The following is an 18,419-nucleotide window of genomic DNA, read 5'->3' on the forward strand; positions in this document are numbered from 1 at the left end:
GATCGCAGAGCGTAATGTGTCCAAAAAAAATTCAGCTTTCTTATTTGAATCGTAGAAACTACCTACTACTTTATCATTCTGTATTCGCTTTTCTTCGTTTTGTTATTTGGTCCACCCAAAAAGTTAGCAAATACAATGGTAAATCCAGCTTTTTCAGATCATACAAATAAGTATGAAGTTCAACAAGTTGGAACGTGTAAAGGAACCTTTAGGTAATGTTGGTAATAATATAGACAAGAAGATGGCGTGTGCAAATTTTTTTTATCCAATTACCGAATGTTACTACACGCATAAATCCCCTATTTTAATTACTAGAATATATTATTATGTATAATATAGTTATGCGGGCAGCAATTTCACTTCTTCCAGTTAGCAATTACACATTTCAGTGACGTAGCTAGCGCACTCTGATGTAACTTATCTTCAAACTACTAGTATTGCTTGTTGGATTTTTGGGGTTATGCCGGACAAAAGTAAATTTGGATAGAATTTGTTTGAAAATGTCATCTGCTCAAAAGCATGTGTGTGTACTTTGTAATAATAAATTAGAGTCAAAAGAAGCACTTCAGGAACATTTTAGGCAAGTCTGTTACTTTTAATCCCGTTTCGAAATAATTTGTTTACTGATGGGTATAAATGTGATTCGTTACTACGGCTACTTGAAGTCTAGCATAAATTGAGCATGTATTTAACTTAACATCTTTTTCATTGCTGATTTTAGGAAACATGCCAACAAAGAGATTGACAGTAAGGGGCGACCCATGAAGCCCCGTTCTGGGGGTGCTGGTAAAACATCAAATACCAAGTCTCCATCAAATCCAGGTCGTAGTAAACCAGCAGGAACTGGCAACAACGCTGATATAGTGTGTGATGTTTGTGGTCAGGTTAGTGCGCGAATTATATAATTTTAAGAGAAACGCTGTGTTTCAAAAACATATAGGCCTAGACCATTGTTACAGGTCCCGCACCGTAGACGCGTGGTCGAAAGCGTTCATGCCTTAGACAGCAATATACATATATTAAGCTTTGGTTCGAGTCGTTATGAGGATGTGAAATCCGTTTTCGAAAGCCAGTTATAATGGCTGTGAGGATCGTCGTGCTATAGGGTGGCAACAGACTAAACTTAGCTCTTCCGTTCTTGCTTATCGCATGATGTTATACTTTCATGCCCACTAACTGGTAACGAGAGATGTGACAGCTAGGCCATTTTACGCTTTAAGATTGACCTGAAATACACTAACATAGTATGAATACAACAATGCTATGTTACACTATCTACAGTAAACTGGACAGGAGCAGAACCTTACTCTTCAAGAGTTTCATGACAAATGCCTTAATCCCAATTCTAATATGACTGGTAGGAGCACTTGGTTTCTGCGCACTTTGAAATGTTCGTTGCCAGGCTGTAACTACACGGTAGACCTATACCTATACTAGTTGGGTGATTTGTTCACCTTACTGTAGCTCTCCAAATTCAACACAATGCTGGAAGGACACCAGTCATTTTGTTGTCGTGACACGGATTTAGACTCGGATTTATTTTATGGTGATTATGTAGTAGGCATTGGCCACACTATCTTCCCATAATACAGCTTCAAGGCACATGCATTACCAAATGTGCACATTCGTTTAAATTAGGCTACATTACGTTTTCTTTTGATTGACATGTCACTCTAACGGGAAAGTATATGCTCTGGCTTTGTATTGTGAGAAGATGGTGGCCTGCCCAATGTTTATTGCATAATTAGAATTACATTACTTACTTACAAATGGCTTCAAGGAACCCAGAGGTTCATTGCCGCTCTCACATAAGCCTGCTATCAGTTCCTATCCTGAGCAAGATTAATTCAGTTCCTAGCATTATAGCCCATCTCCCTCAAATCCATTTTAATATTCTCTTCTCATCTACATCTCTGTATCTCCAAAGGTCTTTTTCTCTCATTTCTTCCAACTAACACTAGGTATATGCATTTCTGGATTCACCCATACATGCTACGTGTCCTGCCCATCTGAAACATACTAAGTTACATAATTACCTTTTTTATTATTATTGTAGATCTGTGGGACTTCATTAGCCTACTTATACACGCTTAAGTGTAACATTAAACAATTACAATGATTCTAAATTGGGGGCGTCATTTCGATTTTTGCTTGGGTGACAAGATTTTTTAGGAACAACATTATAGGATATGTTGCCTAGCATATTCCCTCCCTATTTCCTCTGAAATGAACTAGCCTATTTTTATAAACCGATCTCTGGGGTTAACTTGACCATTAAAAAAAAATGTAAACCGAATGGCACTGTTTCTTTGGGACTTGAAATTTGTTTTTCTTGATTGGTTATGCAGCTGTATTGTAAAAATTAGTCTAAAATTTCCAATTTCATTTTTCCAAATTCTATTGCAGATAAAGCCTAAATGTTTCCTTTCTCATGGGTGACACCAGGCAGCAAAATTTTAGTTTTGGAAATTCAGAAATTAATTCAGAAATACTACTTGTAAAGTCCACTTCTAAGTGTAATTCAGCACATTTTATTGTACCTGTGTGTGTCTTTTTAAAGTAGTGTCTACAAGATCTTTAAACAGGTTATTGGATATTAAGGAAGCAGGAAACTATAAACCTAATGACATTCGCTAACATAACACTTATTCTAACATCTGTAAGCAATAAAGTAATAATATCACGAATTCCGAGAAACTTAAGGCTTCATTGCACACACAGTCTACTCGAGATAGTAAAAAATAATATCAGTTCAAATCTAGGACTATGAATAAATATAATGTTTACTGTATAAATTTATTTTATATTCTGAAAATAAATTATTCAGTGGATTAAAACATCAAATTTTCTGATGCATTTCTAGTGGGACAAGGTAGGCTTATTGCCAGATGATACACCATAATCACAAACAATTTTCTGAATTAACCCCAACAAATCTCGTCTCTCAATTTCCTGAGTTAGCTCCAACAAATCTTGTCTTTCATTTCCTAGATGTTTATAAAAATAGAATATTTCAATGTATAGTTCTCACTTTTTTTCTGTAGTAGTACTACTCAATTATGGTACTAATTTTTTAAATCTTAAACTCGGGGGGGGGAATTAAAGGAGGAGCAATTGCTTCCTCTGCCCCTCCCCCACTGAATGACGCCTCTGTTACAGGCTAAATGCCTATTTTCTCCCAAGCATTTATCTTAGTTGTCCAGAGCAATAATATACCGCTAATTTAATTTTTGGATGTACAGAGTTTTAATTTTGCTTAAGATAAAATTATAGGCCTAGACTGTAAAAAATAACTCAGTAAAATTAAGCACAAGAATTAAATTCTAAAAACTTCTTCATTAATTATGTTACTCATTTCACAACACTTTTTTTTTTTTTTCTATTTTATCTATGGATATCATATCCTCTTGTAGTCTTTATACAGCCTACCCATAGCAATTGAATTACATTTCTTATAAGTAAATTTTATTATACTAAAAGTATAAGACAAGTGCATTACCAGAAAGGTACTAATGAAAGATTGAAGACATCCAGTTAATAGTAATCAGGTTTATTTTCATCAAAACATATACAAGTTTCATATCATCCATTAATGGAGCCCTGTCACAATTCTGTTTCTTAGCCACTCATCTTAACAACTATTAGCTTGCTTTTAACATACGAGGTGTGTTCAAAAAATATCGAACCTTTGATCGGCAAAAATACACTTAAGTTAATCATACACAATAAAGTACCCAGTGACAACGAGATAGAAAATGTTTACTGATTTTGAACTATATTATGTTGCAATACTAACTTTTAAGTCATAGAAATCCATCCTGTAGTGATAATTTTCGTGATGTTATCAAAACTGACAGATTTAGCACATAAATTATCTTTGTGAATGATGCAATGGTAGCTGGAAAATCTATTTATGGTTCATTTTTAAACATGCTAGGTATCTCTAATTTATTGTAAGATGAGACGGAGCTCCATCTGTTACTAATCCTGGAATTTTTTTTGAACTGAGATTATAGGTTATATAGTGAGGACTGTTTTCATTCCACAGTGTCCGTTCCCTTTGTAGTTTATTTTTTTAGGAATATAAAGGCAACAATGCTTCAACAGTGTCGTTGATTCCATTAATGAAAATTGCCAACTGAACTGTATGTATTAAATCTATGCTATTGTCCAATGCTAATGAGTAAAATGTGAATGCTTGCAACTTTATTTTCAATGTCTCCTCAACATTCAATGTGAATTTTTTCATTTTTGTGGTAAGAATAGCTTGAGTACACACTTGTTTTTGGAAGCATCAGTTTTGTTTGGCTGCAGAACTTCAACTGCTGAAACAATTCTCCATCAGAAAACAGTTTCGATTTTTTGGCCACTTTTGAGTAATGATGTAACTGCAAACGCTAGGATCTTCAGGTATTTTCTTAAACATTAATTGTTGAGGTTTAAATGATTCTTTTTATTAAATGGTTTAGTTCGTCTGTGTGTACATGACCCTCTAGGCCAGTGAACTTGGGTGAATTTTTTTGTCATATTGTCGTTTAAAATTGTGTTTCTTCATTAGCACGTTAAACAAGCAGGCTTTCTGTCTGTTTCCACAAAGCAGTATGAATCCGTTCGTTTTTCATTGAAATTGCAAAACATTACCATGCACGCGTTTTTTTACTGGCACCTGGCATTTTTAACTCACCAATGTAGTATTACAGAGAACAATAACAAAACATACTATGTAAACAAACTTGCATTAGTTGTAGTATAAACGTCACTTTTTACTAAACTCAATGTATATTTACAACAATATCACTATAAAACACATTAAGAAACCCAGAGAACAGTCTTGTTGTTGTTTATGAGTTTCTAGTTTGAGAAGGGAAGCATTATTTAATTATTAAAAATACCTTATACAGAGTGATACAAAAGTCTCAGTCCATTGATGAAAGAACTGAGATAGTGTAAGGGCGGTGGTACGATCATCCACTCCTCCTCTTTATCTTTCTTATATTGGCTGCTTTCGCCAGGTGGACGGCACATTGAAAGGATTGGGTGTGCACAGTGGAAGACTTTTAGAAATGAATAGTGTGAATTTGTAAAACAAATATAATTAACAATAAAAAGTAACAATGTACATAAATGAAAAATGAAATAACAATAAACATGAAATAGATGAGTGAAAATAGGACAAACTAATCTGAAATGATATCCCCAGGATATGTAAATCATGTGTATCACAAGGCTGAGGCCAACACACTTATAAGTGATTAAACCATCTAATATGGCCGTCTCTCGACCATCAGTGACTAACCTATTAACCATATGTTCATGAACCACTCTCTAAATATAAATAAATATATATATATATATACATATATATATATATATATATATATATATATATATATATATATATAACTATCTGAGTATGAATCTGAACACAACACCCAGCCAGCACATTAACTTAATACATGATCCATTCGACCATAGATACCACTCAGTCTGACTAACCAAACTAAAAATACATGTACACTCAATAAGAGACAAACTCTACCCAGCATAAGGCATTACATGACAGATCACTATACATTACCCATTGCACATATTGCTCACATAAACTGTGCAAATAGCACTAACACAAATATCTGCACTTTACAAAATGAATACCCAACGGAGAGAGAGAGGGATGGAGACAGATACACGTAATAAGTAACGGACGATAATTCCAATTTCAAGGATCATTTAAATAGCAACTAAACTCGACGCACATGATAAGAAAATAGCGGCGAAGGAAAGCAACAATCAAAATGGAGCAGGGAAAACACTAAAACCATATGTGAGACCGTAATCGCTGCCTTATCACTCTAACCGTCTCGGAACATGAACTCACATTTCAAATCATATCTCCTTACATAATTCCCAATACAATTTACCTCAAACACATATATCTCACAAATATGTTACTCGATGCAAATACTAAAACTTGCCCCCAAGACGTATCACTAGCAAGCGATATTTCAAACTACGATCCACTAAAATCCCAAACACACACGACGCAATTTAACTATTCCACTGATCTATCTCCAGCAAGTACGAAGCCCGAGTCACGTTGTCTATATGTGCCGCGTACCAAAATGCTAAGTCTTGTTAAATGTTTCTGTCACGTACGAGAGCTTGAATCTGAGCCAATTGTTTCCGAATATCTCCCGCATACGAGAGCCTAAATCTTGTTAAGTGTATCTGCCGCGTACCGGAACCCAAGTGATGTTCCGTGTATCTCCGTTAAAACAGGTAAACTCTCTCCCCCTCTATCCTTGTGAGACGTAATGACCCGGCCAATAGGATTATTTGGAAAGAACAAATGAAGGGATTGATAGCGCTATCTATTCTGTGACATCTGAGAGCGCTCTGACGGATGAAGTGACGTACTAGGTAAACGGCCGTGGTAGTAGGCACGGCTCAATAGTTTAATGACTGTCAAATGTGTTAATAATTGTAATGTTTTGTCATACTTTTGGCACATTTCAACATAACCATTTTTCGTTCCATGAATACGACAGTTCCTCTTGAAACATATTGAAGCATATTCTGTTATAATGTCCTTAACTTCATTGCAGATTCGAAGCTTCATTTGATTAACACCATGCATTTTATTCTTTCATTTAGACATGAAACCATGCAAAGGAATCTGGGTGTGTTATATAATCGGAAACGTCAATATTTCATGATGAAGGATTGGTGGAGCGGAGAAAAATTCTCTCTGGCACCAGGATTCGAACCCGGGTTTTCAACTTAATGTGCTGGTGCTCTATCCACTAACCCGAGTTCGGATCCTGGTGCCGGAGAGAATTTTTCTCCTCTCCATTGATCCTTCATCATATAACACACAATTCCTGCATGGAAATATCATATGTAATTCGGTACATCACTATAATATGTCAGTATTTTCATTTATCTCATAAAGCTGGATCGAGCCTTTTGGATCACCCAATTATGTATTGTAACCAATTATTGTATTGTACAGTTAACCAGAATTTAGTAAAAAATGAGTTGTGTGTACTTCGCAATAGTTGTGAGTTCCTTGGATTTTTTCAGGCTTTTGATAATGTAACAGTTGCAATTCAACACAAGTTTCGTAAGCATCCTGAAAGTGCGGCAAAACATTTCTGCCCACATTGTGGCATGCAATTTCCGCTTAAAATCAATCGAGACAAGCATGTTGCAGCAGAACATTCTGGAGGTGCGCCCAGTAAGCTGTTCCCTTGTAGTGACTGTGGCGTTGTTTTCTATACAGAGGAAGCTCAATCATATCATACTAAGTCAACGCATAAAAGGTAAGTATGGACCTTACCTTCTGTGATATAGAATTAAGAAGTTTAATCAGAAGGAAAGGTTGAATATTAAGAGTAAAGTTTCATTTTAGGGAGCTGGCAATGTGTTAGAAAAGATCACAGATACAAAGTCCAGTGCTGTGAAGCAACAGTTAGCCTGCCTGACTGTAAAACTAGCGGGCCTGGGTTCAAATCCTGGTTGAGACTAGTTACCTGGTTGGGGGTTTTTCCGAGATTTTCCCTCAACCATCTGAAGCAGAATTGCCGGGTAACTTTCGGCATTGGACCTCGGACTCATTTTGCCTTCATTAGCATCATTTCATGTATCTTAATAGTTACAGGTCAGCCAGGAGATTGTGGCAGATGTGGTTCCGAGATTTGCTTACAGATGTCATCTGTCTGGGAAAGCTGCACAAATCCCAGGGAGCCGTAAGGGCTTCAAGAGAGTGGACTACAACAGACCGGGGAGTGCAGCTCCCTTGGATAGATGGTACCTTGGTGAATCGTGGAATCTGTAGTGGCACAGTCTTCTGGTCAAAGGATACAGCAGAATGCAAGCAAGTGAATTGCAAACAGATGCCATCGATCTGAGGAGGCGACATTAACAGGGAGACGGAGGAGCATTTCTGTTCATGCAGACTTTGTCAGAACTAGATGTCATTGCCAAATCGATAAAGTAGCATCAAATAGTGGATCACCTGCTTGAAGGGCAGTCCTAAGGACTTCAAAAATCATCCCAAATAAGGGGATTCCACAATAACAGCGCTGGACTTGTAATTCTGTGTACCTGGGTTCGATCCCCAGTGTATCTCTCATTTATGACTTGTGTTAGGCAAGCCCATGGTCCAGGTAACACGGGTTTTCTCCGGAAGCTCCGGTTCCCCTGTGGCATCCCAACAAACCTCCATCATTTCATCATGGGTGTAGCACAGACACCAGCCTCCTATGACGCACCCTGGGCAACGTCTATGTGGATAAATTGGTCTACATAACTGGCATTCATATAGGTGAATGACGTAAGTCAAGTACCCTCCATTAGTAAAAAAAAGTTTTGTTGCATTTCTTGCCAAGATTATTGAAAGCTCTGCTTTTTGTCTAAGGCGATATGCAGATTTTCCAGGTGAATGTTCAGCCTCACCTAACATCATAAAGTTTCTTCTTGATAAAAATATAGCATTTCTGTAGGGGTTTCTTGTCTAACACTGATTTGTCTGAAATTCTTCACAAGATTTCCAATAGTATGTTTATGGGACATCCTTTTCCAAATATTAAAAAAAAATAAACTTATTTCTCTATCCACCCCTGTTTTTACATACTCTTCCGACATAAATCCTTGTTTAGCAGCCATGGTTGCATGGGCAGCATTCTTGGGAGTAATTACTCTTCCTGTTTGCGAAATAGGACCTGTTAGCAGCAAGACTTCAAAGAAATAATCGCACTGTAGTTGATTTCCTGAGCAAATGTTCTTGAAACCAATTTTCGTAATTTCATTGTTCTTAAAAATAAATTTCTAAACTACAAGTACATTTCAGAATATATTTCTCCTAAAGATATTATTTCCTGATTTCTCTCAAAGCTTGGGAATATGTATTATTGAAATGTTTATATTGCTGCAATTGACATGGATTTTTTTCAAATTTGAGTTTACATAGACTGTTCAAAGGCATAACCAAAAATTTTGTTACCGAGAAAATCATATAGATAAAAATAGATTACCTTTGGATCATGAGTCACAATATTAACTTATGGCATACGACATACTATATATATATGAAGAGTCCACTGCAAGTATGATGGATGTCATTTGGAATACATTTTGCAGGAGAAGCAATTGAAAGTTTGAAATACTTAGCGCTCAAAGCTTAACTGTGATTTTCCGATCATTACTGGACAATGACTATCAGTGTTAATGCCATATAACTCTGTATGTACATTCTATATATCTTAAGCTATACATTGATAGTCTTGGTTCATTTTCGACAAGAAAGTGACCTCCATCATTCTTGCAGTGGACTCTTCATATAATATATAATGAGTTGGGATAAAATGACATATATTTCGTGAACAGATTTTACCATACTTCTTACATCTACTATACTTGAAGCAAACAGGAAGTTTAAAAGAAAATCTTTTTAGGAATTTTGAGTAAAAATATATTATGAAGTATATGTTTTAGAAAAATTATATTTTAGGATATTACTGCTATCAAAATTGATTTGTAGAAAATTTAATAATTACAGGTAGAAATTCATTTTAGGACATATGGCACTTTACTTCAGAATACTGTGTAAGTACATATATACAAATGTGGTGCCACTTTAAAAACATATATTTTTATTGATGGTACAAGGGTTAATAAATACATAAAAATATGTTCTGTGCATCAAAAATAAATAATTCAATAATACAATAACGACATCAATACTTGCACAGTATTCTGAAGTTGTTCCATATGGGATTACTAACCTGCACTCAACATTTACGTAAATCTTAACATTTAAGTATATAAATATGTCAGTCTTGTACTGAATTAAGCACCTTTCACACCTTTCCTTCATGAAAAGAGTGTGAGGGAGCTCTTCAAATTGAAAGGAATAATATGTGTAAATGCATTGTAATATAATTTTTATTTGTTAGAATTGTGGCACTGTTCAAACCTGTGGCAACTCCACCACCAACGAAGAAAATCAAAGTGAACAATGCTGGAGAAGCTCAATCTGTATATTATTGCCACTTATGTGGTTTCGAGTACATAGTCAAGTTCAATCTGCAGAAGCATTTGGAGCGCCAGCACTCTGAACAGGAGCGAAATAAGGTTCCAGAGTAAGTGAAGCATGAAATATTTTGTAATGTTCAAATTCATAAGAATTACTGTAGATAGACAGTAGTTCATACAAAGTATAATAAATGAGCTGGTGTAAGTTACAGACGAAAATATTCTTGCTGAATTAAACTCATCTCACATAAAAAAAAATATAGCCTATTTCGAGATTTTGAGGAAATACACTTGTTAGGAATCTAATACCGACAGTTCCCCCCCCCCCCTTCTTTCTGTTGTCATTTTTACTCCTCACTTTCTTTTTCGTTTCTCTTTCTTTTCTCCATTTTCTTAATTAAATTAAATTCTTGTCTAGTATTGTAATCTGGATCTGAATGGGCATCTGGTTTGTCAGACAGATGTCTCCATTTCTTTGTGAGAAATTATTATTATTTTACGTCTTGTTATTATTAATTATTCAATTGGCCACTAGCTCTAGGCAATTAGCACTTTTGCCTGCTGATTCAGAACTGCGCTTGGGTATGGGTTCAATACCTGCTTGAGCAGATTATATGGCAAATCCTGGGCCTCATCTTGCCAGATACCATCTTGCTATCACCAATTCTGTCAATGTTTTTTTTTTTTTCCTTCTTTTTTACTTTGTTATTTAACGACGTATCACCTACGAGGTTATTTAGCGTCAATGGGATTTGTGATAGTGAGATGGTATTTGGCGAGATGAGGCCGAGGATTCGCCATTGATTACCTGACATTCACCTTATGGTTGGGGAAAACCTCGGGGGGGAAAAACCCAACCAGATAATCGGTTCAAGCGTGGGTTTGATTCCCAACCGAGTGTAACTCCGGATCGGCAGGCAAGCACCTCAGCCAACTGAGCTACGCCTATCGATGTTAAATAACCTAGTAGTTGATATAGTGCCATTAAATAATAAATTAAAAGAAATTCATTTCAATTGATATTTATTGATAGCTTTTGCTTGAATGTTAAATTGTATTAATTGGAATCACATTTATTATTTAGATTCTTTTTAAAGTCGATTCAAATTATAAATAATTTATTTTATGATTTTTTTGGTGCCATTAAGTTTAGGACAGCCCAAAGTGTATTGTTTTATTGTTTATATGTTTTGTGTATATATATATATATATATATATATATATATATATATATATATACATATACTCATGATTATGATTGTCTGTCTTGCACCCATTTATGCAAAACTTGTTTTGTCTTTGTCATATATAAATTTGCTGCTTCGATGGTAAATTCTTTGTGTAAAATTAATTGTTCTATCAAATTGTTTACATAAAATTATTTAGTGTAAACTCGTAATCTTTTTCTATGATGTATACTAATGCGAAAATATTGTGATTGCAGAGACTTGATTAAATGCACAACCTGTGATGCCCTATTTTACAATAAACGAGCATATGATAATCATAATATGTATCACAAACCTGATGACTTGTACGTTACCAGTGAAGAACAGAGGTACGTATGATTTCGTTATTCGCATGAAGATAACTGTTTTCAAATCGGAAACAGGATCACATCTCTTTGTATAGACTAACAAATCACAAACATTTAACGGTTTAGCCTGCATTAATGTATGTAGAAAGAATAAGCATTGATTATAAATTGTATTAAATTGTTATGAAGTGCTTCTTATATAATTTCAAGGAAAAAATTGTTCCGGGGCCAGGTATCGATTCCGGGATCTCTGGTTGAATGTACCAGTGCTCTACCAACTGAGCTACCCAGAAACTCCACCCGACAACGTCTCAATTTTTCCCCTTATATCCACACAACTCGAGTGGGCTGACAAGATGCCAGAGACCCACATTGAGTGCACACAAACTCTGTGTGACTTGGAATTGTGGTTTTCTGTTAACGTACCTACAGTAACTTATATATTATGCAAGTCTAGTTTTTCAGGTAAAGCTCCCTGTAAAGCAGACTTGAATAATTTCAAGGGAAAAAATTATTCTGGGACCAGGTATCGATCCCAGGACCTCTGGTTGAACATAGCAGCGCTGTACCAACTGAGCTACCCAGGAACTCCACCTGACACCATCTCAGTTTTTCCCTTTATATCCACACAGCTCGAGTGGGTTTATGTTTATTTAGTTATGTTCAGGCCATCAGTGTTGCCAAATTAGGAAGTTCACACGAACTTTCGTTTTCAGTGAATATTTGAATCTAAAATTAGTGTTAGTGTATCATTTGTGTTGTGTGATTTGTTTTAAAAAAAAATCAACACAGTTTTTATGTTTATTTAGTTATGTTCGGGCTATCAGTGTTGCCACATTAGAAGTTCGCACGAACTTTCATTTTTAGTGAATATTCGAACCTAACATTAGTGCATTATTTGTGTTGTGTGATGCGTTTTAATGGGGAAAATCCCCACAGTTTTTATGTTTATTTAGTTATGTTTGGGCCGTCAGTGTTGCCACATTAGAAAGTTCCACATTAGAAAGTTCAGTGAATATTCGAACCTAGAATTAGTGTATTACTGTATTTGTGTTGTGTGATGTATTGTAATAACGAAAAGCCACACAGTTGTTATGTTTATTCAGTTATGAGCAAATGATAGAGAAATAAGCTTCACATGGCTGCAGTTTCAACATTTGAAATATGATTTTTTTTTTTTTTTTTTTTTTTTTTACTGGTATTTATTCAATTATCCGGCAAAATCTCATATTCGGAACTAGCTTGATCTCTTTGGTTCTGGTTAAGAGAGATTGCTGTGAAATTCTTAACAAAGTGTGAAAAATCAAAATATATAAACATTCCATAACAAGAGTGTGAATTGTACATAAAGTTCTCAAATATTCTATTAAAATACTGACGTGCACTGTATTGACATTGTACCATCATTAATAAAGTATGACTCATAATAACTTAACCTTGGTGCCTTTGTCCCGGTTTTATGGAAAATGATTATGGCAACCCTATGGGGGCAGAAAGTGACTTGTCCCCTCCCTCCATCCCGAACTTGGCGCCTATGGTCAGAACATGATTAACAGTGACTAACATCATGCTATCTTTTCATCAGTAATTATTGGTAAATTCTTCTGGTGTATTTAAAGATGCGTGATTTTTAAAAGTTGTATACATAAAATTTCAAAATAAAAGAAAGTGTGAGTCAGTACTATAAAAAGGGCGCAGAAGACAAGTGAAGGAGGCAGAGGGAGGGGGGGGAGAGAGATTTTGCAATATGTTTCATTGATTATCTCCACTGTTTCAAAATTTCACTGCTGATTTGCTTTGAGTTGTTGCATCATAAAGATGGAAAGGATCTTGGATTCTTCCATTCCCATGGAGGATATAATGAACCAGTGGGATCTCTGCTCTGCTGTTATGTTGGGAACTTTGCTGATTGCATCTAAAATTTAATGCCTTAATGTCTTGGTTCAGTGTAGGCCAGCGTCTTTCAACCTTTTTCAACATGCGGCACATAAAGATATAACTTAAAATCTCGCGCCACATTCATATAATCTAAACCAATTGTTCCCAACCAGGTGGAGGGGGGAGGATTTTGAGGGTTTTAGGAGCTCCTACTGAATGTTGACTTGTACCACGGTTGCTGAATGTTGACCCTTGTGGACTCACGATTTTACTACTCTTTTCACTTTTATTTTCCCAGTTTTTGCTACAACTTTGACTATTTTCATTTTCTCGCAGCACATCAGTTGAAAATGGCTGGTCTAGGCCTATGTAGTGGATGTTGACTTATTTTCTAAACAACAATAGAAATACTAAACACATGGAAAGAACTAGTTAGTCCAAGCATCTTTCCCCCACACAAAAATTAACCCAACTTTTGAAAGCTTTTCCGAAAAAAATGATGCTGTATTTTCCAATTCTGGAAGTATTCTTAAATAATCTGTATAAGAAATACATTTATCACACGAGATACATTTTATTTAAAATAACATTATATTGTCATTTGATGTCGTCATGATATTTGATTAACAAAATCCTCAAATTTGGAGTACCAGTACGCTTATGAATATGATAAGATTTTCATTGTTGTGGATTGGTATGTAATTAACAGTTATTATGAAGATAAACCAGGAAATGAACTTGAGTATTTTTGCAGTTATGACAATTTAATTCATTATGTAACATCACATTTTATTTAGAAACAAATTTACACATCCCTTTTCATTGAGAGACTCTTAAAGTTTACTAAATTGAAAAATGTATCAATACAATAAATATCATGTTGTAGATTGCAGACTGTAAGCCGTGTAGACCAAGATTTCGACATCAGACGTGTGCAAACAACAGCTGAGAAGTTTATCCCTGTCTATAGACCACGAGGTCGGCCTGCACAGCAGCAACCACCACAAAAGAAGGTGAGATATTGCTTAATGAATTTCAGCTCAGATTCCTTATACATCCTCTAAATGTTTCGTTGACTTTGTTCTGTTAACTTTAAGGTGAATGTCTTCTTTTACCACATAAGAATCTTAACTTCAGATTAAAAACATTATTCATATGACTGGTACAAAAGTGTTTAGTTACAGAAATTTTTTCGAAGGAATTTTGTTTGAACTGTTCTTATTGCTATAAATACGTACTGTGAGTTGAATGAACTATTGTAACTGACATGTTTTTGACATACCTATGATGATTTTTATTAATGGCTAAATTTTTAATATTATACCCAGTGGTGGCTACTCTATTAGTGCAGTTGAGCATGTGAACACCCAATAAAAATATAGTAGAATAATATATATATATATATATATATATATTACAACAATAGAAAAAGAATGCCATAGAATTATTTGCTGCCGAGTGCTCTAAGAGAAAGGATAAATATTTTTGCACTGTGGCAGAAGGATTGTGTTTGTCGTCTGCTTAGGAGCACATGCTATGACACGTCAGTGGTAGAAAAACTGATCGACTCTTAGAAGCGAGATGGTAACTTATAAACTACCGTGTGTGCACATGCCATTTGTGCACAGACACCCTGCAAGGATGGCTAGTAAAGTTAGTGAGTTAAAAAACTGCTGTTTCTAATTTATTGTTGGATAAGAAGTTAGAATTAAAACAGAGTGGTAGACCAACATCTCAGCTCAATATTGTACAGCCACTGGTGTGGCTCAGTCGGTTAAGGTGCTTGCCTGCCGGTCTGAAGTTGTGCTCGGGCACGGGTTCGATCTCCACTTGGGCTGATTATCTGGTTGGATTTTTTCCGAGGTTTTCTCCAACCGTAAGGTGAATGCCAAGTAATTTATGGCGAATCCTCGGCCTCATCTCGCCAAATACCATATCGCTATCACCAATCTCATCGACGCTAAATAACCTCGCAGTTGATACAGCGTCGATAATTATCAACTAAAAAAAAATATTGTACAGGTTAAGAGACTATGATTGTGATGTTCATGAAAGAAATGCTTGGATTTGTGACTATGAGGCAACCAATCGTTTGTACTGTCTTCCATGCTTTTATTTGTAAAAGAAGGTGGCAAACCTGTTTGGCTAAAGCTTGGTATCATTGATTTGGCGCACTTAACTCATAAAATAAATGAACATGAAAGTGCACAGTCACATCTTTATTCTCTCCTAGAGTTCAATATTTTAGGGAAAGTGGACATATACCAACAGCTTAATATAAATTGAACTTATAATGGAAATTACTGGAAAACAGTCGAACAGATTATAATGAATGACCCCTCATTTTGAAGCTTGGCATGTAAGAATTTGCGGAAAAATAGTAGTTTTCAGCGAAATGGCAATTTTCCGATATAATTTTCCTATTTTCCAAAATCCATCTGTCGTCAGTTTTGAGAACTAATAGCTTTTTAGAATAAAACAAAACCATAAAATAAACATATCAAGGAGGCCATGCCTCCAGGATTGCCAACAGATTCTCTGGCAGAGTTGGTTGAGTTTGCGAGACACATGCTCCTTCGTAAAATGGGCGAACAACTATAACCTCATGAGATGCGAAGACAGTTTTCTGTAAAATCTGCAATTGTCGCATTGGAGAATAAAGCATTTTCAGAATGTTGTTTGCAATATTGTGGACATCAACAAACAATGTTACCAGTGAACATGTTTTATGACAGTATAGTGCTGTTGTTTCAGGCAGATGTAATTTGAAGGAGGAAATCGCTGAACTGTTCACAGTGTTATCTTTCGAGTAATGAAAGCTGGAATGCACAAAATTTCCTTTGGAAAAAAATAGATGCTAATTTTGATGAAAATAGATGCTAAACATTCAGGTCCCTAGCCATAGGTTATGCTACGTTCTATGATAACATAGACCTTAACTCTCATAGGAGACTTCGAGATCAGGACTGTATATATAGTACATTTTTTTGCACGTTTAGCTCTTCATGGAGGTAAACTTTTTTTTCCTATTCGAATTTCCCTCTTCTAAGTGTTCATTGTTCTCCAGTGTTGTGGGACTGAAGTCTGATTTTCTTTGAAATGTCTTTAATTTTGCCAAAACTTTTTCTTTTCCTTCTTTTCCAACTCACCAAATTTTGAACATTATGCCAGTTGCAGCCAACATATGACAAGAAAGCTAGATGCTTTTCACGGATATACCAATTTCTTACTCTGTTGCACTTGGACCTGTAAGCCATATTTGAAATCCCTATATATATTCCGACTTGTTAGCTTTTTCCCCAGTTCAGTTATGTCACCTAAAGGTACTCATATTCAGCCACCAAATGGCATCATAAATCCTAAAATTAACAAAAATGAACTTCTCACGTTTTTTCCTTGTGGTCTTCATATTCGTATGCCCATAATAAGAATACGCATTTGTAAATTAGCCTATTTCATCATTCTCTTGTACCCCCCTCCAATGAAATCGTTCTATCTCACTTATAGTGGAAGGTGATTTCAGTATTATTATCATTTCTTTGTCTTTGGCATAATAGAATATTTGACCAGAAGGACATTGTTTTGTTATTCTAGGAAGAAAGAAATTTTCTGCTGGTAGCAAAATTAATTAATTTCCTCCTGTAGAAGGACATATATGTATATTAAATTCCTAAGAGTGTATTGTTTGTACAGAGAAAGAAGAATAGATCATCACAACCAATAAAACGAGGAAAGGAAGAAGATTCCAACGATGAATTGTCACCTGCTGACTCTGCCCCCTCAAGTGACTCTAGTGACTCAGACAGTGATCTGCCACTGGTTGAGCGACTTGATAACAGCAAGCGACAGCAACTCTGATGATGCAAAGGGAAAGCACACTACCTCAGTGTTCATTAGCAGTGTCCTCTGCGCTAGTCTTACTTTATGGTGCAGTTCTTACGCTTTGTGAAAGCTGCATCACAATATGAACTTGCAGTGCATCTACAGAATCAAGAGGGAGCAGGCTGGAAACAATAAGTTTCATAGCTTAGAAGCAGGAGGGTGCAAGCTCGTGTGTTCTCTCAGATACCATTCATAAATTTACCTCTTTAAATGTCTGCTCTTTCACAGGTATACATTTTAAATACACCAAAACCTCTATCCATCATTTCTGTAGGAGGAAGTAAGTGTAATGATGAATGCAGGAAAACAACAATTGCGGAAATGCAATATAATAAAAAAATAAACTGTAATAGTAAAGTTCGTTGGCTGCTTAAGTCCAGATTGTTGAAGATCTTCCATTTGACATCTTGCATCCCAATAACAATCTATTATATCTTCACTTTGTGTTGAAGTTCTGCATTGTAGTATATACTTTCTCTTCATTAGAGAGTTTGGTTACTTGCAGAATATACATTCCAGGGAAGTGTAGATGTTCTATTTACATAAAAGCACAGACAAACTTGTCTTGTGTATGGTGGAAGAATTTAACAAGTGTTTTGCATGGACTCATTTAGAATTCTTAAAATGCAGATAATAGATTATTATTTTTTAAACTTTTCATTTTAAAATTTAATTTCATTTATTGTATTCCATAGATCTAATATGTTGTTGTTGTTTTCTAATGCCAGGTGTTTGACAATAGTCATTTGACCTCTTGCACTCCAATATTTTTCAAAGATATTGTCATGGTCAGTCACTGAAGCACAGATTTTGAGGTGTTCCGAATCCATTTCTTGGTTTGAGTTGCACACTGGGCAGTTAGGGGACTGATAAATTCCAATTCTATGCAAGTTTTGGCCAAACATAGATCTAATATTAGCATTGAAGCTTTAATATATGGAACAAGTCAAGAGTGTAATTGCTAATTGTCTTGTCGAAATTGCAGTACATTTCAACACATACAGAATATGTTTATCATGTTCTTTATTTATTAATGTGCACTTAAAAATTATGTAATTTTGACAAATCATGAATGAAATCTGAAACCAAC

The 18,419-nt window shown here is 35.5% G+C and overlaps 1 protein-coding gene across 1 annotated transcript; it reads left to right on the forward strand.

Annotated features, from left to right (window-relative positions):
* Positions 1-329: 329 nt before the first annotated feature.
* Positions 330-18,045, forward strand: LOC138704789 (zinc finger protein 728-like). The gene is made up of 7 exons (XM_069833035.1): positions 330-580; positions 722-884; positions 7,081-7,319; positions 9,954-10,139; positions 11,477-11,590; positions 14,334-14,460; positions 17,141-18,045. Exons 1-7 carry the CDS (start codon positions 501-503, stop codon positions 17,303-17,305), a joined length of 1,074 nt encoding a protein of 357 aa, XP_069689136.1. The 5' UTR covers positions 330-500; the 3' UTR covers positions 17,306-18,045.
* The last annotated feature ends 374 nt before the right edge of the window (positions 18,046-18,419 follow it).

This window comes from Periplaneta americana, chromosome 8, assembly GCF_040183065.1.
Source record: "Periplaneta americana isolate PAMFEO1 chromosome 8, P.americana_PAMFEO1_priV1, whole genome shotgun sequence".
Classification (NCBI taxonomy): Eukaryota; Metazoa; Arthropoda; class Insecta; order Blattodea; family Blattidae; genus Periplaneta; species Periplaneta americana.

Excerpts from the sequence above, each read along its gene's own strand:
- LOC138704789 (XM_069833035.1), top strand. The coding sequence starts at position 501 with ATGTCATCTGCTCAAAAGCATGTGTGTGTACTTTGTAATAATAAATTA. Across the intron at positions 7,320-9,953 it reads ACTAAGTCAACGCATAAAAG|AATTGTGGCACTGTTCAAAC; the intron begins GTAAGTATGGAC and ends TTTATTTGTTAG. Across the intron at positions 10,140-11,476 it reads GAGCGAAATAAGGTTCCAGA|AGACTTGATTAAATGCACAA; the intron begins GTAAGTGAAGCA and ends TTGTGATTGCAG.